This window comes from Erpetoichthys calabaricus, chromosome 5 (genome assembly GCF_900747795.2).
Source record: "Erpetoichthys calabaricus chromosome 5, fErpCal1.3, whole genome shotgun sequence".
NCBI classification, from domain to species: Eukaryota; Metazoa; Chordata; class Cladistia; order Polypteriformes; family Polypteridae; genus Erpetoichthys; species Erpetoichthys calabaricus.
This window is the reverse complement of record NC_041398.2, coordinates 35973639-35995263: the sequence shown is the minus strand read 5'-3', so window position 1 is coordinate 35995263 and position 21625 is coordinate 35973639. Positions and strand designations below refer to the sequence as shown.

Genomic DNA, 21625 nt, shown 5'->3' with positions numbered 1-21625 from the left:
CTGCCTCATATAGCTAGTGGCATGTACTGTGTGCATGTGTGTGCATGTGAAGTCACGGTAACCATCTTGCTTAAGGGTTTCCCTTTAGTGGGAAAATGATAGATCCGCTGTGCTATGGTGTAGTTTCTTCTTTTTAATCATTTACTTTATGGTCTTTACCTTATGGTTTTCATTTCAAGTCTATTTTATTTTGCTTTATTATTATTTTGTTGTATCATGTTAATATGTCTTTTCCTGTATGCTTCTTGTCTTTTCTATGTTGGGCCGAAAGGGGTGGGGCCACCAGGGCTGTTTAAGGACACAGCCGAAGGAATATGGCTGCTGGAACATTAGCATTTACCTTCTGTCTTTTGGCTCTTAATTGAATTTCTGGATACTGTAAGTGTTTTCTGTTTGTGGACTTGGGCTGTTAAAGGATTTGATTTTTGGAATTGTGGATCATGTTTGCTTAGGGTGGTTTGCTGTTTAGTCTTTTTGTTGGGCCTGTGCAGGCCAGAAGCCTATAGTTTGGTGTGAGGCACATTTTCCATAATAGGCCTCATTTGAAGGTTGAGGACTACTCCTGGAGGCAAAGCCTCAAATTTGAGCTTTTGGATTTGACTATTTTGGACGAGTCCAGTCCATTGGTTTTGGTTGATGATTTCTTAGACCTTTGTGATTGGCCCATTGCTTTGTCCACACTAATTTTGTTATTTGTGCACAAACATCTTAAAACTTTTAGCACCTAAAATCATTAGTCAGAATTATTAAAAGACATTTTAAGTGCTGAGACCTTTCAACTTTCTCTCTCTTGTGAGTAACTTTGTAAACATTATAGGTAATGAGAAACTGGCCAGTTGTTCCTTGACATGGTTATTCCTGCCCCCCGACATTTTCTGTCTGCTGGCATTATTCATGCTCCCAGTGAGGCACCAACAATCAAGAGTTTTTAAAGAGGAAACTCTCTGAACTGCTGGGGGGCTAAGCAGCACACAGACACGAGCTGCCTCTACATGAAACAGATTTAGTTTCCCCCTTCTGACTCCAAAATGCAGATTTTTTTTTTTTTGTTTGTGTAAAGAATGAAAATCAGTTTTGAAAAAGAAATTGGAGCCATCTGCAAGCGAGCACATCATCGAAGTCTCATGTGTGTCTTCTTGGTGTTTAAAAAATAAAGCAAGTCTAAATAAATAATTGTCAGCGTTATGCATGGGTCAGTTCCGAAAGGCAGGCAAAAACATGCATTTTGTAGACTGAAAAGAAAACAATTGAATTTTAGACTTCTATATCCTGGGTTTAGTTTAAAGCCAGTTTCTAATTACTTAACCCCTTCCTCTCTGTAGCACTGAGCAGGAAAGCACAGATAATGCACAATAGTAACGAATACCAGGAGCTAAGCTTCACAGGAGTGAGACCTGACCAGGCCACCTGCATTTTATGATTTTGCCTTCGATTGTGTTTCATTTGTTAACACTTTCTTGTAGTAAGGACTTCAGGTGTGACCTTAGGAGGCTTATATAAAATGATTCTCAGCTTTGGTTCTCTACTGGGGTGTTACTGCTGCTCTTCTTGTTTTGGATTCTGCTGTAGTTTCTGGATTTTGATATTTGGATTGTAGGCTCATTTAATTGAGAATATGTCACATTATACAACCTTTCCAGACATTTTCAGTTATAGCTTTCATTTATATAATACCAGTAACGGCATACTGCACGATAACATGCAGTGAATACACTTGACTTGAGCATTCCTAGTTTTCATCCTCTTTCTCTGTATGTTTAGCATTCATTTGCTCAGAGGTTGATGTGCTTGCTGCTTCCTGAGCAGCTCTTCTTTTCTCCACCCTAGCGGTCTGCTGCTTCTCTTCTTTTGTCGACATCTTTTCACGTTAAAACTGATTGTCAGTGTTTGTGTTGCAATTACTTAGTACATTTTCCTTAATTTTTCACTTAAGCTGGCACTTAAGTCTTCAATCTGCCGGAATGACCTCCTTCAGTCCCAAGCATTGGCCGCACACACTCTCCAAGGGATGTCCACCTGGGGGCTGTCGGCCTCCTATCACACCCTCACGTCCACACATTCACCCTCACGGGCTTCTTCTGCCTCCTGCCTTCTTCTCTTCAGTCATTTAAGCTCATCTTTTTATTCTATTTTCCTTTTTCTCTCTATTCTTTTTTTTTTTTCATTCCTGATCGGTCTTCTTTTTTACCCGTGCCGTCTCCACCTTAAATGCCTTGGTGAGTGCAGCATCTCAGTCGCGCACCACATAAAGCCAATGAAGCAATTGATACAGACTGTACCCTCACACGCAGGTGCGTCTTGCCCCAATTACCTCATCCACAGAGATCGACAATGACATTCAATTATTTACTTATTTAAAAATGGGTCACGTCATTTAAAGCAAAAGAAAAGTAACACCACCAGAGAAGTCCTACCTTGTCGAAAGCCAGAATCCAGGGGACTTGAAGTCTCCTGGTCAAAACCATTGAGAATCAATCGGCTGCTAAGATCGATCACTTGGTGGAGTCGGAGCTTCCGACAGTAGATGGAGGCAGCTTCAGGCTCCAAAGCTATTAGCAACTGTTCTGGATTTTCAGGGGAGACAAGAGTAGCCTGGAGAGAGACAGAATGACAAGCGTCTGCTTAGACAGCAGTAAAAAGCCCGGGACACAATTCCTTTTTATAGGGACAAAAGTAAGGATTATGGTAAAAGCAAACATACTCAAGGCTCAGAGATATTAAAAGAGTCGTGTCTAGACTTCTGTTAGTTTATAAATTCAGAATGTTTATTCTATACAGACTGTTGAACTTTTTCTCGTATAAATCTATAAAATAATTCTCTGTAAACTACTTTTCTGTTTTGTTGAGCTCAACCTGATATTCAGTTTTGTATCTGTTGAAGACAGCTTGGTCCTGACTTCATATTCCAATCTCTGTGCCTTATGCCCCTGTATTAAACTCATATTATAAAACTATTTGATTTACAGTGTAGGCCAAAATGACTTCATCTGTACAATGCCTGCTTCACATCTCTTCAAGCAGGCAGAAGTCCATGGCAGCACTCACTCATAAACACTCCTATTGTATGCTGGGCCAGTTTAGAAATGGCAATCATTTTGACGTTTATAGTTTCATTTCTATGTAGATTTTTTGTTCTTCACAGTTACTGTATACTTCCTTTTTACAATGTGAAAAGCACCTACAAAATTTGATATGTCTATCCACCTGTCCGTTTGTCTATCTGTCCACATGAAACAACTTGGCTGCCAGAGAAGCGATTTTGCTAAAATCTGGTTGACTGGAAAGGACTTAAAAAGAGTGGCAGGCAGCCTACTGACCAGTAATACATCACAGATGGAACAATCGTGTGGTCCATTGTCTCCTCCAAGCTTAACAGAGCATTAAACAGAAAAGAACCACTATGAGACTTCTGGGAAGAGCCATCATCTAGTAAGCCATCATCTAGTAATATTCATAGCAGGATTTAGTTGGTCTCATGCTCATCCTCTGGTGGGAACAACAGGATAGTCTAGTGTGAAAAACGTTCATGGTGAAGTCTGCCGAGCCACATTCAGTGAAGAAGGCCATTACAGTGCACTTAAACTGCAATAATTGCTTTCACATTTTATAACTAAACCTCTCTTCATAGAAAAAGGAAATCTGGCATATTTACTCATCAATGAAATTGGTCATTGAGTTAACACTGTCCAAAGTTTTGAAATTTCCCATTGAAAGTCATTACCAAATTTGCTAAAAGAGGAACATTCAGTGTGATTTCATTTACGGATTAGTTTACTGTTTCACATTTTCCTTGAGAGGGGTCACTACACCTGGTATATTTTGTAGATTTTCCTTTTTTTTTTTTTTTTTTTTTTTTTACTTTTATGACAGCAGCACCTCATAGCAAAATTGATCCCTGGTACAAACACTGGGAGAGGTGAGCATTTGCAAGCTACCAGTATACCAGTTCACCTTTTGAGCTTCTTGAGGTCTTTTATAATTCTTGAAAGGAATTATGTTAGTGTTGCTTTGTAAGCAAAGAATGAACAAATACAACATGTACTCAGTCTTTAGATTAGATTAGAGCTTTAATTGTTCCCAGAGGCATAGTTTGGCTTTTTACAGGAGCTCATTAAATAAATACATAAGCAAACAAATAGATTCACACACACTATGTTCTGAACACACACCAAAACAACTGAAAAGGAAGTCTTGTAACTAAAAAGGGCACTTCTGTTGAATAATTTGTTGACTAAGTGCTCAGTGTTAGTTTGCCACAGTGAGGATATGCAGCACTGTTCATAATGACACTCAGTTTTGTTATCAGTAGAGTGTTGTACCGTGGTAGCCATAGATTGATACAGGAGAAAGTAGGGTGAAATGACACCTTTTATTGGCTAACTAAATAGATTACAATTGCAAGCTTTTGAGGCAGCTAAGGCCCCTTCATCCAGCAACCTTGCCAGATGAAGGGGCCTTAGCTGCCTCGAAAGCTTGCAATTGTAATCTATTGACTCAGTTTTGTTGTAATTCCCTTCTTTGCTATGACCTCCAGGGGGACCAGAGTGTGTCCCATAAATGAGCCTGCCCTTTTTATTAGCCTGTTGATTCAGTGGGCCTCTCTTGAAGTACCAGCCCAGCACACAACAATACAGAAGATCACACTAACCATCACAGAGCTGTAGAATATGTGAAGAATGTCAATTGCCATATTAAAGGAATGCAGTCTGCTAAGAAGAACCACCTGCTCTGCCTTTTCTTATATAATTCCTCTGTGTTACAAGACCAGCTCAACCTGTCCTTAATATGGACCTCCTCTATAGCCACTCCCTGAATAGTGACCTGACATAGAGGCTGTTTGGTGCAATGAAAGTCAATCACCGGTTCCTTGGTTTTGGTGATGTTAAGTTACAGAAAATTATCTTTGCACCAAGAAAGAATGTTTTCCATCTGACTTCTATACTTTGTTTCATCATCCATATCAATACACCCCATTAGTGCAGAATCTTGGCAAGTGACATGACCTGGTGTTATGTTTATAGTTGGTGGTGTACAGAGTGAAGAGAAAAGGGGACAGGACTATTCATTGTGGTGCTCCAGTGTTGCTCACATCGGCATCAGAAACATAGTCCTTGATTCACTGAAACTGTGGTCTGCCTGACAGATAGTCCATTATCTAGGACACCATAGGCTCGTCCACCTGCACATCTCTGAGTTTACTCCTTAACAGGGATGGCTAGATGGTATTGAAGACACTGGAGAAATTGAAAAACATAACCCTCACAGTTCTGCCAGCTTTCTCCAGGTGTGAAAAAACCTTGTGGAGCAGATTGATAATTGCATCCTGCACTGCAATTTTTGTCCAATAGGCAAACAGCAGTAGGTCCAGGTGGTCTGCCACAAGAGGTCTCATATAGTCCAGGACCAGCCCCTCTAAGGTTGTCATTATGTGAGACATAAGTGGCACTGATTTTTTAGTCATTAGGTGAAGAGGCATTTGCCTTATTTGGAACAAGAACAATGGAGGATGTTTTCTACATATCAATCTTTAATTTAATATTGTTGTTTTTGTATCAGTAAGGTGCTGCTGGAGTATGTGAATTTCCCCTTGGGATTAATAAAGTATCTATCTATCTATCTATCTATCTATCTATCTATCTATCTATCTATCTATCTATCTATCTATCTATCTATCTATCTATCTATCTATCTATCTATCTATCTATCTATCTATCTATCTATCTATCTATCTATCTATCTATCTATCTATCTACAGTAGCTGCACTTTCTGGAGTCTTAGAGACAAACTGAACAGATGAAAGAGGACACCACAAAGTTGGTCAGTTCGAGGACTGACTCCATCTGGTCCTGCAGCTTTTCCTGTGTGTAACTTCCTCAGTTGTCTCTTCACTTGGTGTCCAGTTATGGACAGTCCACACTGATGGCGAGAGGTGGACTCATCACCGGTCATTCCTTTTGATGTGGTAGGAGTTGTTGATATAGTAGGGGTAGTGTGAGGAGAAGGTAGCAGTATGAGGGAAAATCCATCCATCCATTATCCAACCCGCTATATCCTAACTACAGGGTCACGGGGGTCTGCTGGAGCCAATCCCAGCCAACAAAGGGCGCAATGAGGGAAAATCTACTGAAAAATTGCTGTAGGGTATCAGCTTTGTCTACATCACCTTCTAGCACCACAGCCTTGGATTGCTTGAGTCCTGCAATTATACCCAGTCCATTCCAGACACCCTTCATGTTATTCTGAGTGATTTTGTTTTAGCTTTGTAAGCTTCCTTTCCTTTGCTCAGCCTTTTCTTTAGCACATGCTGTATGTCCTTCTGAGCCTCTTTGTCACTGGATTTGAATGCTGTCTTTTTTCTCATTCAAGATACCTTTTAGCTACTTAGTAATCCAGGGCTTGTTTTTTGGAAAGCACCACACTGACTTTGAGGGTACCACTATGTCGATACAAAAGTGAACACAGTCTCCATTAAAAACAACCTCACTTCTGCCTTATTAGCAAATCATAATGTTTCAGTATTTCTCTGACTCTGTCACTTACTAGCAAAGCTCCACACCTTCTCTCCATCATGGTCCAAAGCAGGTAACAATTTTACCTTGAAAGCTGAACAGATTTTACTCTTCCTCGGATATGTCTTTCAAAAATGTTATATTTTAAGAAATTCCAGCTATAGACCCTCCACAGCCAACATCCAACAACAGGACACCAATGATACCATTTTTCCATCACTTGATGTAGAATCTGCTGTCTTTGAAAACTACTGAGTCCAACAAAACTCTATTAAGACGATGTTTATAACTAGATGACGTTGTTAAGTGCTCTCAAAATCGTGTTTTTAATGTAGTCTACTAATGCATTTAATTGAATTCTGTTATCACTGTTATTATTTAATACTAGCTGTGTAAGCCCGTGCTGTAAAAAGCCTGGGCTCCTAGAAACTATTGAAATCGTCAGATAAGAAATTGAAATGCAGAGTCGACGGATTCGTTTTGCGGACGCGCTCACTTCCCCTTGTCTATCAGTGGCTAACCGAATTTCTCTCTCATTTGTCTTTCCTTGGTGGTTTCACTTTGGCGATGGAGTCGCTTTCTTTGAGCTTCATGGTGTAGCCTCGCACTTCCAGGCCGGGCAGACAGACGCACACACTTCCACTCATAGACGTTTATATATAAGATGTCTCATTGTTACAAAAGTATGTATTTAATAAACTGACTTCTTGATGGTGTAACAAAAAACTGAAAGTTTAAGATTGGGTAATTAAGTCCCTGAATGACTCTGAATAGTACACCATGCATACATTTAGGTCCATAAATATTTGGACAGAGACAACGTTTTCTAATTTTGGTTCTGTATATTACCACAATGAATTTTAAATGAAAATGACACAACTCCGATGCAGTTGAAGTGCAGACTTTCAGCTTTAATTCAGTGGGGTGAACAAAACGATTGCATAAAAATGTGAGGCAAGTAAAGCATTTTTTTTACACAATCCCTTCATTTCAGGGGCTCCAAAGTAATTGGACAATTGACTCAAAGGCTATTTCATGGGCAGGTGTGGGCAAGTCCGTCGTTATGTTATTATCAATTAAGCAGATAAAAGGCCTGGAGTTGATTTGAGGTGTGGTGCTTGCATGTGAAAGATTTTGCTGTGAACAGACAACATGCAGTCAAAGGAGCTCTCCATGCAGGTAAAAGAAGCCATCCTTAAGCTGTGAAAACAGAAAAAACCCATCCGAGAAATTGCTACAATATTACGAGTGGCAAAATCTACAGTTTGGTACATCCTGAGAAAGAAAGCAAGCACTGGTGAACTCAGCAACGCAAAAAGACCTGGACGTCCACGGAAGACAACAGTGGTGGATTATCGCAGAATCATTTCCATGGTGAAGAGAAACCCCTTCACAACAGCCAACCAAATGAACAACACTCTCCAGGGGGTAGGCGTATCAATATCCAAGTCTACCATAAAGAGAAGACTGCATGAAAGTAAATACAGAGGGTGCACTGCAAGGTGCAAGCCACTCATAAGCCTCAAGAATAGAAAGGCTAGATTGGACTTTGCTAAAGAACATCTAAAAAAGCCAGCACAGTTCTGGAAAAACATTCTTTGGACAGATGAAACCAAGATCAACCTCTACCAGAATGATGGCAAGAAAAAAGTATGGAGAAGGCGTGGAACAGCTCATTATCCAAAGCATACCATATCATCTGTAAGACAAGGTGGAGGCAGTGTGATGGGACACTAGTGTTTATTGATGATGTGACACAGGACAGAAGCAGCCGAATGAATTCTGAGGTGTTCAGAGACATACTGTCTGCTCAAATCCAGCTAAATGCAGTCAAATTGATTGGGCGGCGTTTCATGATACAGATGGACAATGACCCAAAACATACAGCCAAAGCAACCCAGGAGTTTATTAAAGCAAAGAAGTGGAAAATTCTTGAATGGCCAAGTCAGTCACCTGATCTTAACCCAATTGAGCATGCATTTCACTTGTGAAGACTAAACCTCAGACAGAAAGGCCCACAAACAAACAGCAACTGAAAGCCGCTGCAGTAAAGGCCTGGCAGAGCATTAAAAAGGAGGAAACCCAGCATCTGGTGATGTCCAGGAGTTCAAGACTTCAGGCTGTCATTGCCAGCAAAGGGTTTTCAACCAAGTATTAGAAATGAACATTTTATTTCCAGTTATTTAATTTGTCCAATTACTTTTGAGCCCCTGAAATGAAGGGATTGTGTTAAAAAAATGCTTTAGTTGCCTCACATTTTTATACAATCGTTTTGTTCACCCCACTGAATTAAAGTTGAAAGTCTGCACTTCAACTGCATCTGAGTTGTTTCATTTAAAATTCATTGTGGTAATGTACAGAACCAAAATTAGAAAAACGTTGTCTCTGTCCAAATATATATGGACCTAACTGTACATTTTTTTATGTTTGTATTTGTCTTAATTTGTTTGAATCAGTTTACTAGACCACTTTACTTTTTCAGTTAATGTAATCGCTGTATGCAGTTTGGATTTTGGGGTAATAGTTGGAAGATATAAGCCCCTAGAATCAATGGAGCACTGTATTCCTTCTTACCGCAGGAGACAGGCAGCTCAGTACTGTATTCCATAATATTTTTGTTAATGGTCAGCCCCTTGTTTGTTATGCACTGGGTGTGTTATTTATGGGTTTTGATCGTGTTATTTTTTTTGATCGTGTTATTTTACACAGTTTGAATTTATAGTAGCGTTACCATCTAATGGGCCTGTTTTTATCTGCACATGCTTCCTGCTTAGGCTCTAGTACTTCTGTTTTAGTATTGGGGAGTCACCAAGGATCAGAAACACTAGAAGAAGCAGCAAAAAAGGTCACATTCCAGTGAAGATTGTGCAAGGGAACACAGGATGGAAGTGGTAGAAAAGATGAGAGCAGACAGCAGTTCTCCTAGTGCGCAGTGGTGGCTGGGAATGCTACGAGGTGGCAGCCACATGAGAAGAACTTAACCTTTTTGAGATTTACCAAGTAATGTAACATTCCAACACTACACAGGGATGAGGAAAAGAAAATGTCATTCTCAAGAGTTATTCCAAAGAAGATGGAAGAAACAAAAGAGCATCTAAAACAAACCAAAACAAATCACTTGGCTCACAGATAAATAAATTAATGCATAAATAAATCTCGACCAAGCACAATTCCTGTAACGGGTTCCTTGTTTACCTCTTGCGCCAAGACATAGACTGGGTCAGCTCACCATGAAGCTGTTAGATTTACTTAGTTTCCTACTTCAGGTTCTTGGCCTCTGTGAGGAAACATTTCCTACATTTGTTCGCCAAGGTCATGGCCTGGTCACACAATTTTTTTCACTGCCTTTCTCTTGCTCATTTTTTATTGGAGGAAATCCCACCCTAAATAAACAATCCACCTTGAAGTTAAAAATTCCCAGCCTCAGCCGATGCCTGCTTGTGGGCCACACAGCTGGAGCTGCAAATCAAACTTTGTTCTGCGAACTTCTTGTGCACCAGGCAGCTTGAAAGAAAGCTCGAGGAAATGATCTCTGCATCAACAATGGTGAGCTTAATCATCCATGAAAAAAACATCCAGGGCAGCAACTTCAGGTGGAGCTACACAGTGTGGCCTAGTGGTTAAGTCACTGGTGTGTATGGCAAAACAAGTAATAATATAAAAACACTTCTCTCTCATTGCTGGTCAGTTTTTCAGGTCACAGACTTGAAACTTGGGACACAGATAGTGCTCACCATAAGTCAGGCGTTTGCATAGAATTTGTGGCCTTACAGCACTGGGAGGTGGCAGGGGTGGCACAGATCAGAGCGAGTGGCAAGAAATAATAAAGTGTGATCTATCAAGAGGAAAACACCATCATACAGGTACATAAAGGAGGTGTGATGGTCACCAAGTTTGTGATTCAGCCAAGAAATCTCAGTTCAGTTCCTGCCTATTAACATCTCTCATTAATCCGCCATTAATCTCACTATTTTTGTCTTAAGAACAAATCTGACCCATGCACGGCCATAGTGTTTCATATTACAGTTTAGGGATCTTTGCACTGGTTTATAAAAACAACAATATTGGACACAAAAAAGCTTTCCAATATTAATTGTAGTTATGTGCTAATGCAGCTGGGTAATAAAGTTTAGTAATATAACATTGGTCTGCACTAAAATCACCCCATGCAAAACAATCTATGCACCATATGGAATTATGTGTGCTGAATCCATTTCTAAAACTGAAATGTCTCTACCACAAACCATTTCCGTTAGATATAAGATTGAGTAAAACAAATGTTGATATTTTAAAATTGTTATGTTCGTTTTATAGCGTAAGTACTTTTCATGCCCAGAATATTATTTGAAGTATATTTTGAGCCAAGAAACGTCAGTCTTCTTCATCTTAATGTTAGTTGAGGCTGAAACAGCTCAAAATCAAGGACTTGTTACACATTTTTGCTCTCGATTTATTATTTTCTTTCTCTCTCTTTGTTCCTTTAAAAGAGCCAGGAATTTATATTTAGATTGTTAGAAAGATTAACTTTGTATTGTCCAGAAAACAGAAAGTTGCTGTTTACGTGGTTTATATAGAAATATGCAAGGTCTTGACCAGGTAACAAGTAAGCAAACGGTAAACGAATACACAGCCTTCATTTTAGAAAAAGTGGAATACAAAGGCAGAAAACTTCTAGGAACTAGTTGAGGAGCTTCTCGCTTCCTACCCAGCACTTGGGTTCTACATGTCTGTAAAAATCAATTTCCTACACTCTCGTTTGGAATTTTTTCCTAGAATATGGGCGTATTCTCTGGTGAACATGGGGAGAGGCTCCACCGGGACATCGCTGAAATGGAAATGTTATAGTGGAAAGTGGAGGGATCCATGCTAGCAGATATCGGTTAGTCAGTCGCCAGTAAAACACTTTCAGAGGATTATAAGAGGATGAAAAACATGCCAAGGGAGTTCTTTCTGTAAGTAATAATTATATTTAGAAAAATTATATGTATAATTTATATACAGTATTTGTTTGATTAAATTGATTAAAAATATATTGCATTTTATTCCTCTAAAATCCTGTTTTTTTATTTTAAACCCTTGTCTTTTAAAACACTGGATGTGATAAAGCAATTTTGTTGCCAGATTTGGTTTGACTACCCTCGGATCTTTAAAGAACACTTAAATGTATAACAGGAGTGAAACTATTTGTCTGTTTTTTTTCACAGACCAGTGTAATTTGCATTTACTTTTTAACTTTTAACCTTTTCATGTGGCCAATGATGTGTAATTTTTATGATATGAATATAATGGATCTAATGCCCCATCCAGAGCTGGCTTCCTCCTTATTATAAAACTATTCATTTCCACTGAAACTGTGTGTGTAAAATTGTGTTAAGGGTTTGGAGCAGTGAGTTGCTACCTATAGGCCATATAATATAACAGAATAGAATACAATAGAATAGAACAGAACAAAATAGAATAGAATAGAATGGAACAGAACAAAATAGAATAGAATAGAATAGAACATTTTCCTGTCGCACGTTGATTCTTGCCTTGCATCAATGCTGCCATGTTTAGGCCATGACTCTGAACTGGAAGGGTTTGAAGATGTTATTTATGTTTTAATATAATATAAAATATTATATTATATAATATATAATATAATATAAAATATTATATTATATTATATAATATATAATATAATATGGGCGGCACGGTGGCGCAGTGGGTACGCTGCTGCCTCACAGTTAGGAGACCCGGCTTCACTTCCCGGGTCCTCCCTGCATGGAGTTTGCATGTTCTCCCCGTGTCTGCGTGGGTTTCCTCCGGGTACTCCAGTTTCCTCCAACAGTCCAAAGACATGCAGGTTAGGTGCATTGGCGATCCTAAATTTTCCCTAGTGTGTGCTTGGTGTGTGTGTGTGTGTGTGTGCCCTGCGGTGGGCTGACGTCCTGCCCGGGGTTTGTTTCCTGTGTTGGCTGGGATTGGCTCCCGTGACCCTGTAGTTAGGATACAGAGGGTTGGATAATGGATGGATATATAATATAATATAATATAATATAATATAATATAATATAATATAATATAATATATACGGTGTGATGCTTGGCTTTTTGTCTGAAAAGCTAAATATAGCTTTCTGTAGGTTTTTTTATTATGAAGCTCTTCAGTCTGTGGTGGGCTGGCGCCCTGCCCAGCACTTGTTTCCTGCCTTGCGCCCTGTGTTGGCTGGGATTGGCTCCAGCAGACCCCCGTGACCCTGTGGTTAGGATATAGCGGGTTGGATAATGGATGGATCTATTCAGTTCTTATGTGTTTATGTGTTTCTGTTTCTTTTGCCCTTTGGTTATTGTTTGTCTGATATGTTGGGTTTTTATTGTACAGCACTTTGGTCAGCCTTGATGTTGTTTTTAAAGTGCGTTATAAATAAATAAAATATATAAGGGCTCGTTATCATCTGCCGAGCAGTCGTTGGATATTCACCCAGTAAGGTATGTTTCATGAATTATACCATTTGGAAGCAGTTTACATTTGCAGTTTAATCCTAAAGACATGCTAATAATAAATTTACACTGGGTGGATAGCACTGACCCTGCACCCGCATAGCTACCTATGAAAGAAGATGTTGCACCACTTTTTCCTCACGGTCTTTGTTGGGTCCATCACGATCTACAAATAGCTGAAATCCAGTGGTTCAGGACTCACTGAGAAACTGGGATCAGCACAGATACTACCTACAGGCAAACATGTTACCATCCATTGTACCTTTATAAGCTGGCCATGTTTTCCCCTTCTTAAAATACACAATACGGTATTTACTGTATGGATATCTAGCAATGTATATTGGCAACATTTTCATATCTTTTGAACAACTATGCCAGAAATATAACCTATCACAAAAGGGAAGTTACATTCCTCCATATACGAATTTCAGAATTTCTGTGGTTGAGTCAGCATTTGCACCCAGTCAAGTAGTGTATTTTAGTCTGCATTCTATTTGAAGTGGCAAGTCGGAATTTCCGGGTTTCTAGTTGGAATTTTCAACTGGAATGACCCCTTAAGTCAGATTTTCAACTAGGAAACTCAGAGTTGGTTTCTAAAGTCTGAGTTTGTCTAACTTCAGATCATGACACCGCGAATTTTAGTAAACGCTGTAGTATTTACTATTGATTCACACTTCTGTCTATTTGTGTGTCATTAAATCAGTCGTACAACACAGTACTGTCCAACTTCTTTTTGTGTACATGTTTCTTGCATGTCTGAATGTGCAATATACCATGTAATGCATTGTTATCCACTGCTATTTATTCTGATGGAGCAAACACAACAAAGGCTTTTCTGGACATGCCCGTATAGGTTTTCTGATTGTTTTACTCGGGTGTGACGTCATTCCCGACTTCCAAGGTAAATGAAATACAGCATATCTTAGCCTGGCAAGCAATTCAGATCATCATGCTCTTATCTAATTGTGTATTTCCTTACACTTCCCTTTCCATGTACTTGCTTACCTTGTCCTCTTGTTGGTACTATTATATTTTTGGCTGACACCTTCATCAAAGACAGCTTACAATAACAAGATACAATGTATTTCCAGATATTCCAGACAGGTTAAATGGTCACACACCAAGGCTAAGGTGAGAGTTGGCAAACCTTATGTTTTAAAGTCCAGTGCTTTAGTGACTACACCATATGGTATATCCAAAGAGAATTTACTGTGGACATCACAAATACATAATACAATTGCTTTTAAATTCCTGCAGTTGGAATCATTAACAGGTGAGCAACTTCCTCAGTGGGCACAATGAGTCTTTGGTGATGTTGTAACAAGCAGAACTATGCTTAACACTCCACAGTCATTAGACCAGACTGTAAAGGATAATCACACCAGGAAATCAAATCAACGGGTACCCACCAAGTAGGCTGCCTCTCTCATAAACTGCTTGGCCGGGGGCTTCCATATGGCTGGCACTGTGATCACCCAACGGATTTCATCTTTCTCCAAGACTGATGATGACTGGTCTTTGAGTTCCTGTCATACAACAGAAGGTGTGCGACAATTTTAAATCAGAAGACACATACTCATCTTTTATAACATGTGAAGCTATTAAAAACATGAGAGTGCTCCATTTGTCAAAATCATTTCATAAGGACAGGCCAATGAGACCAAAGCAGCCCATCCACTTCTATTAATGTAGTTTGTCTAATTACATTACTTCTGCATTTTTCCAATATTCCTTTTGTATCTTAAAAAAAGAAAATTAAACATATCTATTGGCTTGGTTGGGTGCACACACGCAAAAATGTGGCAGTTATTGTATGCTATTAAGTAGTTATGGGCAAATACAGAAAATAAGTATCTATCCCTCAGTTTTGTCCTGTTCCTGTCTCTTCTTATACTGTTCTGTATATAAAAAAGCTCACATTAGGCCATAGGTGTAAAAGGTTACCTTTAGGGCATGCTCTTTAAAGAAGCGCAGGGCATGGGCAAACACCTCAATGGCTTTAACATGAGAACCATTGACTGCCATCAGCTCAGTTTCCATTGTCAGGTCCTGAGGAAGAAAGCCAAAGAAGAGTCAGTAAACAGTGAAACACCACTGTGCATATTATGTTTTAGATTATGTGTTTATGTACACTTTATATGAACTTGAACTCAGGGGACGTGTATACAACAACAACAACAACAATAATAATAATAAATTATTATTGCTGCTGTTGTTGATGTTGCTAAATACAGTCAACCACCAATGTTTTTGACTGGATTTAGTAAGCTAAATACCAAATCTTTTCCCAGGACTAGAGACATTCAGAGGTATTGGAGCAGGTTTGGAGTAGTTGAGCTCTCCGCAGTGCTGCCTTCTGTATTCAACTATGTTAACATTTTAAAATGATACATTGCAGCTTCAGATCTTTAAGGATCACCAAAGGCAGCAACAACTTCATGTACAATAACTGTTCATGTCAGGCAGTGTCGATCTTCAGGCCTTTGTATTTTATAGTCTTCTCTATTTGTTTATCTTTGAGTCAGTTATCTTCAAGTATCATCACGTCTATTACCCACACTGGTTCTTTTCATCCACCGTGAAGTCCAGAGTATTACTGCAGCAGATGTTTGGTTGGATTCTGAAGTCCAATAGTATTTTTATTTCCTTGCTTTCATCTTTTTTCCTGTTTTGTAGTTCCTTCCAGTAGTTCCGAACAAATGACACTTTTTTGCAGATTTTCCAATCTATGATTTCTGTTGTCATGCTGTTTTTTTTTGCAGTTAATCTTAATGATTATCTTGAAGCAGTTTATTAGGAGGACTACTATTTCTTTGGTTTCTTTGCATAGACAACTCTTGGGTCACTTTTTGACTTAGTTGTGTACAGTGTTTGCTCCTGTGCAGCCATTATGAATCTTTCAAATTTTTTCCTATACGGTTACTTTATCATCTTCATTCTTCATTCTACACTGTTCATTTACTGCCTTTGTAGCACTTCTCTCTTTAGCTGTTAAACTACTGCTTTCTCTAGGTCACATTTTATACTGTAAGTAAGTCTTCCATGCTGATTTTTCTGAGAATATATTCTTGGCTATACTTGATGTACTCAGACAAACCTATTTAAATTTCCTCTGCAATATGTTGGACTTGCAAAATTTCATGACCGCCTGTGCTTCAGAGAAGACTGCACCTGCCAGCATTACTTTGTGAATGCTGAGCATTGTTGAGCATCATGAAGTTTTCAGGTTTAAAACCTCCAGGACTTCCTGCTTCCAGTACAAAACTAAAATTGTTTGAGCGATCATAGGAACAGCCCCGATGTTGATGGCCCCGGTGGTATTATCAGCACTGAGATTGGATTTAAATTTTTTACTAACTGTATTCATGGATTTTTAGCTGGACTTTTATTAACTTCTGGATGCTTCTGTAACGTCCAAGTACTTCTTCATTTAATGCTTGCTGTTCCACTTGGGTATCTCTGTTTCTTCTGTGTTGACTACTTCTCTTTCCTTTAATCCATAAATAAGAAGTGTATCTTTGCTATCTAGTCAGTGTTCAGCAGTAACGTAATTTCAGATATCAACTTTCAATACAGCTTCAGATCGTCCATGTAAACATGGTCGAAAAGTCTGTTTTTGAAATTTGGTAGCCTAGGCCTATCTTCCTTAGGATATCTGAAGATTTTGAGTAGAAGAGATAAATGTGAGTCACCCTGAAAGATTCTTTTCCTGACCCTTTCTTCTTCAACGACCGTCAGCTACACCTTCCACTGACTCATTGCTTTTTTTCTTGATAAACCTTCTAATATTATTGCCCACTCCAATTATTTTCAAACATTTCAGAATCCATTTGTGTGGCAATGAGTCAAAGGCCTTTTTCTTCTTCATCAAAGCAATGTGCAATGTGTTTTTCAGACCACTGCAATTTTCCAAGATTAATTTATCTATCGGAATTGATCTTTTGTGCCTCTGATTATTGCTTTTTATTCCTCTGAAAGCAAGTTAATTCATTCTAAGTAGTTATGGATCACATTCCATGTTATTCCTGGTACAGTGGAATCTCGGGTCATGAATATCTCGGACCATGTACAAATCGGGTTATGACCAAAAAGTTTGCCAAACTTTTGCATCTGTTCACGACCACACACTTGGGTGACGAACAAGCTAGCTTCCCTTCCGGTTCGTATGCTCCGATAATTTCTGCACGTATTCAGTCTCTCCTTGTGTGAGAGAGAGCACGAGTGAGTGTATATATAGTTACATACAGCTCATACGGTCCGGAACGGATTCATTGTATTTACATACAATCCTATGGGGGAAATTACTTCAGGTTAAGACCAAAGTTGCGACCAGAGTTTTGGAACGAATTACGGTCGTGACCCGAGGTTCCACTGTATTTGCTGAAATGTGGTAGAAGAAAGGTTTTAGACAGGTAGCTACATACTATGCCCTGGAACTTCTACAGAAAGTAAGTCCTGCCTGTTGTCATTCACTTGTCCATCTGTCCTCTTTGCATTATGTTGTTTAACTGCTCAGTAATTATAAATTGGTTATATGTTTGAGATGGATGCCATGCAGTTCATTCTTTCCAGATGCCACTTGGTGCTTGAACTTCTTTGCTCTTTTCTCATTGAATCTTGAACTTATTACTACCTTTTCCAGGTGTTTTACACCCAGATCAGCTTCCACCTATTGTCTGAGAGTCAGCCTTTATGATAAGTGGTCTGTGGCATAGGGCAGATTTTAGATAAATAATCATACGGGGGGCTCCAGTCATGTGTGGGTGTACGCGAGTGTGCTTTGCTTCATTGTTAATGTATATAGATTTGATTGACGTCATCATTTCCTATCTATATCTTTAAAAAATCACAAATTCAATATGTAGACCAATACTACTCCAAACCCTTAACCTAACCATAAAAACAACCATAGCTGCTTATCCAGTACAGAGACTTGGTAACAAAGAAGTAACCATTGCTACATCAAGCGCCACATTCTTACATTGGCATCAGTTGTGAAAATGTATCCCTTAGATTTCCTATATACAGGATTTACAGAGTGTCCTCAATTAATGGAAAGACCCTCAAATGTCAGGAAATGTTAGCACATTTCCTCATGTTGACCATAGCCAACTCTTATTCAATTCATCTTACTTCACTACTAATAAATTGACAGGTGAAACCATTGATTGTGTAAGGAGATCCAGCTTTCTTGCAGCTCTTGTCTATTCAGCTGAGATCAAAACCGCAGGCACAGAGGCAGTAATTTCATCATCACGTGGTAGGACTTCTTAACTGAACTGCATAAAATATACTTTTAATCAGGTATTGGTATTTTAGTGGCACACTTTAAATTCCAAGTGCAGATGACTCAAGCAGACAAAACATTTTCTGGGTGTTTCCTGTCGTGTGTTGTGTTTGCATGAGGCTAATTCAGGGTCATCACTTAATGTGGATGTAGCCCTCGGTGTTCACTTGTAGAAGATGCCAGGAGACTGTTTCTGTTCCTGTCTTTGATTGGCAAGTCTCCAGACCATGGCCACATCAGTTTTAACAAACTATAAAATTCTCTCTCTGGGTCTTGAGGTATTCCACCATCCCCCATCTAGTTCAGCACACTTCACCTCACCTCTCAACTGCCAGAAGCATTGAGCAGAGGCAGGAAACATCTGGACTGCACTGTAGAAAAGGTTGCTCTGAAAAACGACCATCAGGGGAGAGGCACAGGATGCCAAAAAAGAGACTTCTCAGACTTATGAGTCTGATCATCTGTAATAAGAGTTTAAGGTTAAGTTATGAATCTGCTCAGAATGTTACTGATGTCACTGACATAAATAACAGCGTGCAACATTAACAACCTGAAAGCAATTATAACTTGGTTTGACACTTAGTAAGCTGCCTTTTGTGTGGAATTTTTACAGATTTTCCCCAAAGATTCCAATTTCTTGCCATAGTCTAAAGCTGTATGGCTGATTTGATTAGTAACTTGGAATTGGCCTGATGTCAGTGAGTGTGCTTTAGGATGACTGATGTCAGGAACCTTGCCGCAACTCTGGACTCTTTGCTTTCATGCACTGAATAGTTGAATATTTCATTAGTAACCTAATCATGTTTGTTTTTTGATAATATTCAGAGGATTCAACCCTTCCTCACTAATTATGCCATACAGCTTCTTGTTTTAGATGCCGGATCTCTCTCTTCTGAACTATTGCAGCTCGCTCCTTTTGGGATCATCTTCAGGACTTCTCTAGCTCCTTCAGCATGCAGCTGCTTGTTCTGTGTTCCTCATTTCTATCTCTTCACAGGCTTCTTGTTACTTCATGGATCCTGGTCAAGACTCATGCCTCGACCTATTGTTCTCTGAATGGTTCTGCTCTTCAGTATCTTCAGTCTTTGGTATCTCCATATATTCCTTCAAGAAGTCTCTTATCTGCCTCTTCCTGTTTGCTCACCATCCCTCCTCTTGCCAGACATGCGACTGAACAATGCTTCTCCAGAAAGCTGTGGAATGATCTCCCTTTGTCTATGCACCCAGTTTACTCATGTTCCAATTTTGTACCCATAAAATTGAGTTTGTTTAGGTTGTCATTTTTGGTTTATTATTTTATGATATGTTTCTATGTTAAACTTTTTGTTAACATCTTTTACTTTATACAGTGATCCCTCACTATATCGCGCTTCGCCTTTCGCGGCTTCACTCCATCGCGGATTTTATATGTAAGCATATTTAAAATATATATCGCGGATTTTTCGCTGCTTCGCGGGTTTCTGCGGACAATGGGTCTTTTAATTTCTGGTACATGCTTCCTCAGTTGGTTTGCCCAGTTGATTTCATACAAGGGACGCTATTGGCAGATGGCTGAGAAGCTACCCAGCTTACTTTCTCTCTCTCTCTCTCTCTCTCTCTCTCTCTTGCGCTGACGTAGGGGGGTGTGAGCAGGGGGTCTGTTCGCACACCTAGACGATAGGGACGTTTCTACCTTCTGTGTGCAGCTGCTTCCTGAAGGACATGCTGCACGGTGCTTCGCATACTTAAAAGCTCAAAGGGCACGTATTGATTTTTGACTTTGTTTTACTCTGGCTCTCTCTCTCTCTCTCTCTCTATTTCTCTTCTCCTGACGGAGGGGGTGTGAGCTGCCGCCTTCAACAGCTTTGTGCCGCGGTGCTTCGCATACTTAAAAGCCAAACAGCCCTATTGATTTGTTTGCTTTCCTCTGTCTTTCTGACATTCTGTGCTCCTGACGCGCACTCCTTTGAAGAGGAAAATATGTTTGCATTCTTTTAATTGTGAGACGGAACTGTCATCTCTGTCTTGTCATGGAGCACAGTTTAAACTTTTGAAAAAGAGACAAATGTTTGTTTGCAGTGTTTGAATAACGTTCCTGTCTCTCTACAACCTCCTGTGTTTCTGCGCAAATCTGTGACCCAAGCATGACAATATAAAAATAACCATATAAACATATGGCTTCTACTTCGCGGATTTTCTTATTTCGCGGGTGGCTCTGGAACGCAACCCCCGCGATGGAGGAGGGATTACTGTATTTTGTTTTGCCATTAATATTTTTGCCTGCATTGTAGTTATTAATTTTACATCTGAATCTGTTTGCACGTTAGGCCTAAAAAGGCCTTTAAGGAGGGAAGGTCACCTGACACAATAATGCCTAAGGCCTATTTAAAGGTCCAGTGTGCCGAAGACAAACTGCTGAGCCATTTGTTTTCTGACGTTTATTGTTTGGCTTCCTTTGTTCTCCTTGCTGTTCAGGCTCGTTTATAGTTTTGAATTTATTATTGGATTTTCTGGCTTTTTGTCCCTCTCTGTTTTATTTTGGATTACATGTTGTGTACTTTGGACTGAACACCTTTTTAAGCATTTCTTGCTACAGTTTTCATGTTGTTCCACTTTTGTTCTTCTGTTTTTTTTTTATATACAGTAGACCCCCGCAAAGACGTGGTTCAGGGTTCACGGCCTCAGTTGCTCACAGATTTTTCCTTAGAACCTAACTAATAATTGTTAGCGGAAACCGCAAATATCCTCCACAATTTTTTATGGCTTTTTTCATGGCAATACTGCACTGTAGAGAGAACAGGAAGCAACCGTAGAGGAAAACGCAGCTTTGGATGGTGAAAGTAGCCAATCCAAGAGCATTGTACTCTACTAGAATTTGAAACTGTAACTCCCAGCAGTCCCTGAAGTGGCTCCGATTGGTCTTCTGCTGAGGGTGCAGGGGCTGTTGGGGTCAAAGGATGTCAGCGCGGCTTTTAAAAAGGGGGCCGGTGACCAAAAGAAAAAAAAAGTTTTTGTAATTTGTCTTTCAAGTTCCTGTCTCTCTGCCTGCCGTCTGTTGGGTTATCTGTACTTATTCGTTTTGTCCTGGATCGTTTCGTGGTTGGGGTGTGGATTGTCTGCCATCTGGATGTATACATGAGGACTGTAAGTGGATTCATTGCTATCCTGCAAAGAAAGGAGCGCTCCTGAACCTGTCCTCACCATTTCAGGAACTACCGGTAGGACTATCTTTACATTCCCATTCAACATGCAGATGTATAATCGCCGTAAGGGGAACAGGGGTGGTATTGTTGTTTTCATTTGTTTTTATTACATTCTTTATTTGCTTTTTGATTACCAGTTTGCTTTGTTTTGGTCTCCATTTCTG

At 39.5% G+C, this 21625-nt stretch overlaps 1 protein-coding gene across 1 annotated transcript in view; it reads right to left on the bottom strand.

Annotated features, from left to right (window-relative positions):
- Nucleotides 1-21625, bottom strand: part of hspa12b (heat shock protein 12B) — a 98262-nt gene that overhangs the window by 29323 nt on the left and 47314 nt on the right. The window contains exons 6-8 of the mRNA XM_028801450.2: nucleotides 14937-15041; nucleotides 14402-14518; nucleotides 2415-2592 (exon numbers count right to left, since the gene is read on the bottom strand). Coding sequence (XP_028657283.1) covers nucleotides 2415-2592; nucleotides 14402-14518; nucleotides 14937-15041 — 400 coding nt within the window. The remainder of the gene's footprint in view (nucleotides 1-2414; nucleotides 2593-14401; nucleotides 14519-14936; nucleotides 15042-21625) is intronic.